This window comes from Myotis nattereri (genome assembly GCF_964212035.1).
Source record: "Myotis nattereri genome assembly, chromosome: 19".
Lineage (NCBI taxonomy): Eukaryota > Metazoa > Chordata > Mammalia > Chiroptera > Vespertilionidae > Myotis > Myotis nattereri.
The window spans coordinates 11,226,016-11,237,866 of NC_138095.1; the positions used below are offsets into that span (position 1 = coordinate 11,226,016).

The 11,851-nt window shown below is 43.2% G+C and overlaps 2 protein-coding genes across 4 annotated transcripts in view; one reads left to right on the forward strand and one right to left on the reverse strand.

Moving 5' to 3' along the window:
- P2RX7 (purinergic receptor P2X 7) overlaps positions 1-2,249 on the forward strand; it is a gene marked incomplete at both ends in the record, with an annotated part of 41,764 nt that extends 39,515 nt beyond the window's left edge. For both annotated transcript variants that reach the window (XM_081113399.1, XM_081113398.1), the window contains one exon: positions 1,752-2,249. In XM_081113399.1, coding sequence (XP_080969525.1) covers positions 1,752-2,249 — 498 coding nt within the window. The remainder of the gene's footprint in view (positions 1-1,751) is intronic.
- IFT81 (intraflagellar transport 81) overlaps positions 1-11,742 on the reverse strand; it is a 133,399-nt gene extending 121,657 nt beyond the window's left edge. For both annotated transcript variants that reach the window (XM_081113397.1, XM_081113395.1), the window contains exons 1-2: positions 11,671-11,742; positions 8,343-8,493 (exon numbers count right to left, since the gene is read on the reverse strand). In XM_081113397.1, coding sequence (XP_080969523.1) covers positions 8,343-8,362 — 20 coding nt within the window. In that variant the 5' untranslated portion in view covers positions 8,363-8,493; positions 11,671-11,742. The remainder of the gene's footprint in view (positions 1-8,342; positions 8,494-11,670) is intronic.
- Between the last annotated feature and the right edge of the window lie 109 nt (positions 11,743-11,851).

Genomic DNA, 11,851 nt, shown 5'->3' on the forward strand with positions numbered 1-11,851 from the left:
CAACGGTTAGTTTTACCTCTTCTAGAATTAAAAAATATTTTTTTTACTTTTCAATTACAGTTGACATTCAGTATTGTATTAGTTTCAGGTGGTTACCTCTTCCAGAATTTTATAAAATTTGAATCCTATAGCATATATTCTATTGAGCGTCTGGCTTCTTTTACTCAACATCATTTTTATGAGAGTCATCCATGACATTGCATATAGCAATAGTTCATTCTCATTGTTGTATAATTTCTATTTTATAAACATCCAGTTTATTTACCCTTTCTCTTGCTGACGGATAAATCTGAGTAGTTTCCCTTTGGGGTTCATGCCAATGATGCTGCTATGGTAAACATATGGCACCTGAACATATGGCATACAATCAGCTTTAGGAGTTACTACCAGACACTTCTCTAAGTGGGTATTCTAATTCACTCTCTCCTTAGCAGTTCAGGCTGTTGGACATCTTCACTAATGTATTAGTTTTCTATGGCTGCTGTAATAAATTACCACAAACTAAGTAGCTTAAAAAACGACAGAAATGGCCTGTCTCAAAGTTCTGGAGGTTAAAATGTCTGAAACCAGGGTGTGCTGCTGTGAACATTCATGTACGAGAACTTATTCACTTTTAAGGTACTTGACTCAGACTTTGTCTGGTGAATGAAGGTATATGTCACAAAGAGTAGACATTAATAAATGATGGCAATTATGACGATTTCTCTTGGAGCACAACAAAGGGATTTGCCAGTAGAGGGAGCCTGGTGGGAAAGGAGAGGAGCTCAGTCAACAAATATTTACTGACTACTGTGTGCTGGGTACTGGCCTAGGCATTGGGGATATGACAATAAACAAAACAGACAGGGACCCCACTTTCATGCAGAAGAATCATCAAGTAAACATATTAATTAAAAAGATCCGCCGAAACCGGTTTGGCTCAGTGGATAGAGCGTCGGCCTGCGGACTGAAAGGTCCCGGGTTCGATTCCGGTTGAGGGCATGTACCTGGGTTGCGGGCACATCCCCGGTGGGGGATGTGCGGGAGGCGGCTGGTCGATGTTTCTCTCTCATCGATGTTTCTGACTCTCTATCTCTCTCTCTTCCTCTCTGTAAAAAATCAATAAAATATATTTAAAAAAAAAAAAAAGATCCTTTCAGCCCTAACCGTTTTGGCTCAGTGGATAGAGCGTCAACCTGCGGACTCAAGGGTCCCAGGTTCGATTCCGGTCAAGGGCATGTACCTTGGTTGTGGGCACATCCCCAGTAGGGGGTGTGCAGGAGGCAGCTGATCAATGTTTCTCTCTCATCGATGTTTCTAACTCTCTATTCCTCTCCCTTCCTCTCTGTAAAAAAAAATCAATAAAATATATTTTTTAAAAAATTTTAAAAAAAGATCCTTTCAGATGGCAATAAGTACTAGGATGGAGAATCTCATGGTGCAATACTAGTAAGAGAATGACCTGGGAGGGGCATTACCTAGATTGGGTGGTCAGGCTGTTTTTGGAGAGGTGATAATTGCACTGAGGCCTGGCTATTCTGAATTTCATTTTCTAAATCTGTGCAATGGAGATAAGGACACAACTCATGAGATTCTTCGAAGGCTTAAATGAGGCCATGCTCGTAAAAGACTATCACAGTCCTGATACATACATTTAACACACGGTACTGATGTAATATTACATGTAATTTTGTGATTTAATAATGAAATTAAAGAACCTAGAACTCTAGGGATTGTCATTGCTGATAGGTTTGGAAACTTGACTTTTCCAGAGACCCTTAATGGACTTCACAGACTTGTCCAGGCTGCCCCTATCTCTCCAAGACCCACCCCCCATTCCTGGGCAACCAGAGGAAATCCAGCTACTTAGTGAGGAGGAAGCACCCAGATCCAGCAGCAGCCCGAGCTGGTGCCAGTGCGGAAACTGCCTCCCATCCCAACTCCCCAGGAGTCACCAATGCCTGGAGGAGCTGTGCTGTCGGAAAAAGCCAGGTGCCTGCATCACGACCTCAGAGCCATTCAAGCAGCTCATCCTGTCCAGACGTGCCCTGCAGTTCCTCCTGCTCTACCAGGAGCCCTTGCTGAAGCTGGATGCGGATGCCACCAACAACCAGCTGCGGCACTGCGCCTACAGATGCTATGCCACCTGGCGCTTCGGCTCCAAGGACATGGCTGACTTTGCGATCCTGCCCAGCTGTTGCCGCTGGAGAATCCGGAAAGAGTTTCCCAAGAGTGAAGGCCAGTACAGTGGCTTCAAGAGTCCTTACTGATGGAACAGAGCAGTCATAGGCAAATTACTTCTGCTTGCACCCCGAGCTTCAGCAGCTAAGATCTGTGGCCAGATTTCCTCCGCTGCCACTCTGCATGTGTCAAAGAGCAGAGAGACCCGGGTAAACAAACAAACCAGCCAGAATACCTCAACATGGATTGAGAGTTGAGAGATTCAGACATCTGTCTCAGTTTTGCCCCTGGGAAGCTGTGTGATCTAAGGCCTTTAACCTCTGTGCCTCAATTGCCTTAAGATTGAACCTACTCTCTTACAGAGATATTGGGAGGAAAAATTGAGACAGTGTATCCAAGCTTTCTTGTTAATGCATAGAGAACTATATGAATGCAAAGCAACTCATTATGAGGTCACACTAGGATAATGTCCAACTATGAACAAACTCTTTGGGTCTTGAGTCCTGGTTGGAGAATGTGAAGGATTCAAAGTGGCTACAAATTCCTTGGCCTTTGTCTCTCAGGACCTGAAGGTTATGTCTCCTCCCCTTTCGCAGCTCTGATTGCTTATCCAATAGTGGAAGTGATGCTGGGTCAGTTTCAAGGTCTTGGTCTTAAGAGGCTGGCAACTTCCACTCCCTGTCCCTTGACACTTGCTGTGCAGGAAGCCAGACCTCAGGTAAAAGTCTGACTATCCTGAGACAGCCCTGCTGTGAGGAAGCCCAAGCAACCATGTGGAGAGCAGAGATGACCGACCAGACCCAGCTTTCAAATCATACAAGCCCAGTCACTAGGCATGGGAGAGAAGACTTTAGACCCTTCCAGAGCCTGCTAACACGTCTGCAACTGCATGAGACAACCCAAGTGAGAGCTGACCCATGAATGCACAGAACAAAATTGTTTTAAGCAAGTTTTGGGTTCTTTGTTCTATAGCAACAGATAACTGGGACAAGAGAGCAAGCTGGACTCTTGGGGACATAGACTCAGCCCATACCTTCCCTGGTCCTAAAGGTCTCAGGGACCCTGGACCACCTCTGTAGCTCCTTAGGGGCCTAGGTTCCCATTCAGCAGTTCTAGGAGGGCTGCAGATGGAATCAGGTAACTCACCAGCCCAGCCCTGGAATCCATCCAATTTAACTGCCACGCTGCCCAATACATTTCAATTGCATTACATTTCTACAACTGGAAATAACCACTGCTGTTAAGAACTGGAAGAGGCCGCCTTTAAGCTTTTAATGTCTTGCGCTATAAAGCCAATTAAAGTAGATGCAGTCTGGATGCTACTCAAAAAGCAACCTATACCCAAACCTTTACCATCCCCATACATCAGCCTCTAAAAATATGCAAATGGACAGTCCCAGGTTCTAGGATCCTCCTGCAGGATTTCCTTTTCATGGTTTTGGCGCTAGAATCGACTATTTCTAAACAACTATTGTGAAGAATAAATAGAGACCACTATTCAACACTGTGACTAATGAAGGACCTGTCAGGTTTTTTATACATACTCTAAGATTTACCATTTTTGATACTTTTTAAAATACAGCAGCTTTCTTTTGTGATCCAGGATTTTATCTGGCTTTCAACTCAGGAATCAAGCTCATTAGGCCAGATTGCACTGTCATTTTTGCAATCTTTCCAGTATATTTTTAGAAAGTAGATTATATATATGACTTCTTCAGAATGGAGATTCTTACTCCAGAATTCTATTAACAGCTACAGATTTCCATTCTGATGGCCTCTGAGTCTTTATGCCTTTATTTTTTGGTGCCTGATTTCTGATGAGTTTCTGTCACCTTGTGGAGGCCCCAGACGGAGGCAGAATTTGGGGTGACAGATAATCACTGGATCCACCTACTGTTCTCCTTCCCTTTCCCCACATATGCTTTAAGTGAGAGGGTGTTGTGTGACGTCAACAGTGTGTAAAATGTCTGACACTTCCTACAAAGACATGCATCATGTTTGAATTTTTATTTTTAGTCTCCTACATAAAATAATGTCATCACCAAAGGCACACCAAGGAGAATCACATTTTGTAGGACCTGTCTTCCTGTACTTCAATCCATTCTTCTGTTAATGATAACTGTACAATACTCACTGATTCATCTCTATATCAGAGATGTGCTTCCTTGTAACACTGATTTCATGCAGAATAGGTAATGAACTTGCATTCATCTCCTTAGAGGAAACCATTTTTTAAAACACTTCCTAATTCTAGTTTGGCAATGTAGCTGTCATAACCTGACTGTTTTGATAATAAAAAATAATGTATAATTCATGATTATTGAAGTGTTTCTTTTCCTTCCGTTTCTTTTTTTTTTTATTTTTTTTTTTTATTTTATTGATTTTTTTACAGAGAGGAAGGGAGAGAGATAGAGAGTTAGAAACATCGAGAGAGTAACATCGATCAGCTGCCTCCTACACATCTCCTATTGGGGATGTGCCCGCAACCCAGGTACATGCCCTTGACCGGAATCGAACCCGGGACCCTTCAGTCCGCAAGCCGACGCTCTATCCACCGAGCCAAACCGGTTTCGGCTCCTTCCGTTTCTTAGAATATCACCAATTACAGTTAGCTCGTTCACTGACATATTCATTTGATACATATATATGTACATATGTACATATATACATATGTATACATATATTCATTAAGGCACTGTGACATAAGATATATATTTGGTCTGTGCCCCCACTTCCTGACACAGAATTTCCATAGGATCCAACTATTTCACTTCTAGGCATATACCCAAAAGAACTGAAAGCAGAGATTCAAATGGCTATCTATACACAAATGTTCATAGCAGCATTACTGACAACAGCCAAAAGATGGAGACAACCCAAGTGTTCATCAACAGATGAATGGATAAACAAAATGAAGAATATCCATAGAGTGGAATAATTATTTGGCCATAAAAAGGAATGAAGCACTGACACATGCAACACCGTAAATGACTATTGAAAACATTATGCTAAATGAAAGAAGCCAGGCACAAAAGATCAAATGTATGATTCCATTTATACAGAGTATCTAGCCTAGGCGAATTCATATAAATAGAGAACAGATTGGTGGTTGCCAAAGGCTTGAAGAGGAGGGGAAATGAGGAGTGACTACATAATGATGTGGGGTTTCCTTCTGGGGTAATGAAAGTGTTTTGGAACCTGACAGATATTTTTTGGCTGCTCAGAACAGGATACTGTTGATAGTGATGCTGCCAGCCATTCCTTACATTTCCCTTCGTCTTAGATACATGACCATGGTAAAGACTTTGGATCTCTTCAACTTCTGTACAGTGGGGCCTTGACTTACGAGTTTAATTCGTTCTGAGACCAAGCTCGTTAAGGAGCTTGTTAACTCAAATTACTCTGTCAACTCAAAGCAAAAAATCAGCAGAGAGACAGCTGGTATCTCAAAAAACTCGTTAGTCGGGACACTCATAAGTCAAGGCCCCACTGTACTTGAAAACTAGGTTGATAATTATGATGTATTTTCACTCAAACAACCCCACAAATCCAAGCTTTGTGCACTGCTTGAACCTATGTTCTGAGTATTTTCAAGAGACAAGTTAAAGATGATTTCTCCACTCATTTTAAATTTCTAATACTTTTATGCCTTTATTATTATTTAAATTATCTAGCCAACAAAAATCTCTCCTAATAGTATGCCCACTGATTTTTTCTATTGAGTCATTTGAAAGTTCTTAGTTATTATTCTTGAAAGTAAGTGTCCAACCAATTATTATTTTATTTTAGCAATAATAAATCTAAATGTATATTTACACTATTGATAGAATTTCAACATATAAAGAATTTAAGGAGGTTTTTTTTTCCCCTTCAGCTACAACTAGAATGTTCACCTACATTCAAAAGTGAATATCCACATATTAACAACAAATCCCAATGACAGGCCTAATTCAATCACTTACATTGATACTCTGATTAGAAACGAGGGTTACTTACGTGATACCACAGTCACTGATCACATCAAGTTCAAAGTGGTCAGAACTGATGTTGAAGTAGGCCTTCTGAAGGCTGAGACCAAAACCAAAGCCAAATGGCAGATTTCGGCCAAACAGAAGGATGAGGCTGATGATGCCCCAACCCTAGTTAAAAGTCCAGCCACAGAGAGAAGGAAGAGGTGAGCATTCTGGGTAATTCTCAGGACAGGAAAGAGGCACCCTTTACTCTGAACTGACCCAAAGAAGAACTACCATTTGTCATCCCACTTCTCATGAAATTTCTTACTGACAGAGAAATGGAAAAAAACAGAAAGCGACAGGATGCTACCCTCCATAAACACTTCCTGTTGTTTGTGCTAACTTACAACTGCAAGAAGATGATGACATTCACAACAACACTTATCCCCATTCTTTAGATAAAAAGACAGGCTCCCAAAAAGCAAATAGCTTATCTAAGGATGCACAACTGGTAAATAATCTTATATATCCACACACATTCTGGCACACACAGTATGCACTCCTGAATACCGTTGATTTTCAGAAACATCAGGCACACAATCGCCACAGGTCGACCTCAAAACTCCTCCATCATCTCTTGTATTTCTGGCTTTTCCCCCCTACCCATCTTCTATTCTCTGTTGCCTATCAAAGCATGTGGTCTTCGAGGTCTTTTTACATCCTAGAGATCAAATGGCAAATGTGCTGGGATTTCAAGACACAATTACAAAAATAGGTCTAGTTCATCTGCAAGAATATCATGCTCCCCAGTTTCTCCACTTCTATAACCTATAATTCACACCACCCACTGAATGAGAGAAAATATTTGAAGATCATATATCATATAAAAAATTGTATCTAAAACATATAAAGAATCTTTACAACTTAGAGACAACCTAATTAACAATGTGCAAAGGAGGTCAAGGGCATGTACCTGGGTTGCGGGCACATCCCCAGTGGGAGATGTGCAGGAGGCAGCTGATCGATGTTTCTCTCTCATCGATGTTTCTAACTTTCTATCTCTCTCCCTTCCTCTCTGTGAAAAATCAATAAAATATATTTTTTTAAAAAAACAACAACAAAAAAACAATGTGCAAAGGAGTTGAACAGAAATTTCTACAAAGATATATAGAATGGCCAATATGCACATGAAAAGCCCAACATCATTAATCATCATGAAAATGCAAACCAAATACACATATAATACATTTACATATATGCATATTTAATTGAGTGCAGGTAGATTATATTCCATGTTAATTTCTTTCGGGGCTACTAAAGGGATATTAGAAAATATTTATTTTAAAAGGGACATTGGGTCTGACAGGTTTGAGACCCACTGATGCAGCAGATAGCACAGAGGATTATCTGTGATCAGCATACGGCCTTTTAGATTAGAGTCAGGTTTTTTTTCTGTTCTATAACAGCTTCAGCCTCAAGGATTCCATGGGGAAAGCAAAAACAAAATTAGAAAATAATTTATCATTATTCACTTTTACAACCAACCTGCTTTTCATTTAGAAGATGAGCTATTTCTAGAGGTATATGTAATTGTACATTTGGACCACATGATCTGTTAGTTATACAATGACGTATTTCACAAGATCTGTGCCAGGTAAGTGAATCTTACTTCTTTCAATGCCTGAACATTTAATGTAAACAATTTTTTCATTTCATCAAAGAATATTGCTTCATCTGACTGGCCTTCTATGGCTCAAGGCCATTGTGACAAACATCATCTTTACCATGCTATAACCAATGACACCTAAGGCACACCGATGTTGGCCACTGCTGGCCGCTCAACTAAATGGTCACAGACTGAAGAGCTTTTTGGAGTTCTTGGCTCTGCTTTTTATAGGGACTTATTTCTCTTGATGGGCTATTATTGCTGTTCTTAATACTGGTGTCCTCAGGCAGAGTGCCTCCCACCTCTTTCTAATTTGCTGCCTTCATACAAACAGTTAACACCCACATTACTGGTGACAGTATATCTTTCATCTCTTGGAACCTAACACCATAACCAAAGTATTTTCAATTCCAACTTTCAGAAGCGTACCAGCTCAAAAAAAAAAAAAAAAGTACATATATTACAAGGTCATGGGGTATCTTAAGGGCAAAGGTGAACAAAGTGGGCAGAACCAGGAAATAGAAACTCAACAAAAACCAAAGAGGCCATTTTCTTACTCTCACCTCAGTGCTCCTTTCCCCATCTGCGTCAATCTTTGATCCTGCAGGCTCCCCTCCTTGGCTTCTCCACCAAGATGACTCTGCCACGGCCTTGGCCAGGTAGCTCAGTTGGTTGGAACATTGTCCTGATACACCAAGGTTCTGGGTTCAATTCCTGGTCAGGGCACATACAAGAATCAACCAATGAATGCATAAATAAGTGAAATAAGAAACTGATGCACCTCTCTCCTTTCCTCTCTCTTTAAAATCTTTTAAAAAATAGATGACTCTGCCCAGCTGGTGTGGCTCAGTGGTTGAGCGTCGACCTGTGAACCTGGAGGTCACAGTTCGATTCCTGGTGGGCTTGATTCCCAGTGTGGGGCTTAAGGAGGAAGCCGATCAATGATTCTCTCTCATAATTGATGTTTCTCTCTCTCTCCCTCTCCCTTCCTGTCTGAAATAAATAAACCCAATAAAAATATTTTAAAAAATAAAATATATGACTCTGCCACAACTCCCGAGGTTACTCAATTCAGTTTTAGTCACTTGCAGAGAACAAAGCGCCTCCTCTCTCCCACTGCAACCCTTCCAAAGGAGACCATCAAATTGACTCTGTTTGGATCAGGTTACCCTTGTGGTTCAATTGATAAGGTCACAGCATAAAAATGGGTGCAGGGGCCATCTCTGTGAGGAAGGGCAGTTTTTAGAGAATACTGTCATGAGTGAACTGGCTTCACATGCAACCAAGGACACCAGATAAGCCAGACTTAGGACTTTATCTAAGATAAAAATACTCTGTGTGAGGGCCTGAGGTTTTCCCCTATGAAGAACACGAGGTTTGGCTCATTATTTTGTGGTATATACTTCTTTTCCCCCCCCCGAGAACCTGGTTGTCTACTCTGTTTCTTTTTAAAATTTTTTATATAACTCACATAACATAAAATCTGTCCTTTTAAAGTGTGCAATTCAGTGGCTTTTAGTATATTTACAAGAGTTCTGCATCTAAATTTTCCAGAACATTTTAATCACCCCAAATGGATGCCTCATACATATTAGCTATCAGTCCCAATACCTCCTTTCCTGGAAACCACTAATCTGCTTTCTGTCTCTGTGGATTTGCCTATTCTGGATGTTTCAAATCAACAGAATTTATACAATACTAGAGGCCCAGTGCGTGAATTCAAGCACCAGTGGGGTCCCTTGGCCTTGCTGGTGGGATGTCCGACATCCCCCAAGGGGTCCCAGATTGCGAGAGGGTCCAGGCCAGGCAGAGGGTCCCCACTGGTGCACAACTGGGGCCAGGGAGGGATCGGGAGGTTGGCCAGCTGGGGAGAGACTACAGAAGGGCTCCAGGGTGTGTCTGGCTCATCCTGATTGGCAGGACCCCAGCAGCAAGCTAACTTACTAGTTGGAGCATCTGCCCCCTGGTGGTCAGTGTATGTCACAGCAAGCAGTTGAGCAGCCTTAGCATATCATTAGCATATTACACTTTGATTGGTTGACCGGATGACCAGCCGACCAGACACTTAGCTTATTAGGCTTTTATTATATCGGATGTGACCTTTTAGCCCTGTTGGTGTGGTTCAGTGGTTGAGCGACGACCTATGGACCAGGAGATCATGTTTGATTCCCAGTCAGCTCATGTACCCAGGTTGCAGGCTCGATCCCCAGTGTGCAGGAGGCAGCCAATCAATTATTCTCTATCATCACTGATGTTTCTATCTCTCTCTCCTTCTTCCTTCCTCTCTGAAATCAATAAAAATTAAAAAAGTTGCCCTGGCCAGTTTGGCTCAGTGGATGGAGCATCAGCCTGTAGACTGAAGGGTCCCAGGTTCGATTCTGGTCAGGGGCATGTACCTTGGTTGTGGGCACATCCCCAGTGGAGGGTGTGCAGGAGGCAGCTGATCGATGTTTCTAGCTCTCTGTCCCTCTCCCTTCCTCTCTGTAAAAAACCAATAAAATACATTTTTTAAAAATTAAAAAAGTGACCTTTTGTGTCTTGCTTCTTTCACTCAGCATAATGTTTTCAGGGTTCATGTGTTGTAGCATGTATCAACACATGATACATATATTTTTATGTAGCATATAGCTGCATATATTTTTTAGCATATATTAGAATATATTTTTATGGCTAAAACATATTTCATTGTATGGCTATACCACATTTTACTTATCCATTCATCAGTAGACAGGAATTTAGGTTACTTCCACTTGCTAGCTATTAGAAATAATGCTGCCATGAACATTCATGTACAAGTTTTTGCATGAACATATCTTTTCAATTCTCTTGGATATATATACACCTAGGTGTGCGTGCGTGTGTGTGTGTGTGAGTGAGTGAAATTGCTTGGTCATATGGTAATTCTGTTTAACACTTTGAACAAGTGTCAAACTATTTTCCAAAATGGCTGCACCATTTCACTTTCCCACCAGCAATGTGAGGCTTCCAATTTCTCTACAACCTTGCCATTTTTTAAAAAAATATGTATTTTTATTGATTTCAGAGAGGAAGGGAGAGAGAGATAGAAACATCAATGATGAAAGAATCATTGATCGGCTGCCTCCTGCAAGCCCTACAGTGGGGACTGAGCCTGCAACTTGGGCATGTGCCCTGACCAGGAATCGAACCGTGACCTCCTGGTTGATAGGTCGAGGCTCAACCACTGAGCCATGCAGGCCGCCCGGGGACCCTCGCCATCTTTTTAATTGCCTGTTTTGAGTTATAGCTAAGCCAGTGGGGTGAGGTATGTCATTGTGATTTTGATCTGCATTTCCCTAGTGACTAGAGATATTGAATGTGTTACACACCCTTATTGAGCATTTGTGTACCTTCTTTGAAGAAGTGTCTACCCAAATCTTTTGACCATTTTTCTCACCTGGCTCAGGCTGCCCCCACCCCCCCCCACCCCCCCCACCCCCGTCCTGCAACTAAGGGAGCATCTGAACCGGCTCAGGGTGTGCCTGGCTTCCATTCCAGGAGGGGCACTGTACAGGGTGCGCGGCTCCAGCTCAGGGCTCCCAGGGCACCTGGCCTGGCGTTTAGGTCACCCCCGCCCCGCCCCCAGAGGCTGAGAGGCAGCACGGCCCCCCACCTACACTGTCCCCGCGGGCCCCGCCCCCAGGCCGCTCGGAGACCCTAGACCCCCTCAGGGGGTTGCTCATTACCCCTCCTCACTCGACCTAAGCGGGCCACTCCTCCTCAGCCCTCCTGAGGGGTCACTCAACCCCCTCCCTCCGTCCCCCTGAAGGCGCGGGTCGCTCGTCCTCCGCGGTCCTCTCGAGAGGGTGTCTGTCCCCCGACTCCCCCGCCTCCAGAGGCGTCTCCCGTATCCGAGGGGGAGGTCCCACCTACCGCCTGTCGGGTCCCCCACAGGCGCGCACCGCCTCCTTCCGAGCCCTCCTCCGCGTGACGTCGCCGCGGAACGAGGCTCCGGGCGAGACTCCAGGCGGGGAGGGGCGGGGCTCCAGGCGGGGAGGGAGCGAGTCTCCTGGCGGGAGGGGGCGGGGCTCCAGGCGGGGAGGGGGGGCTCCAG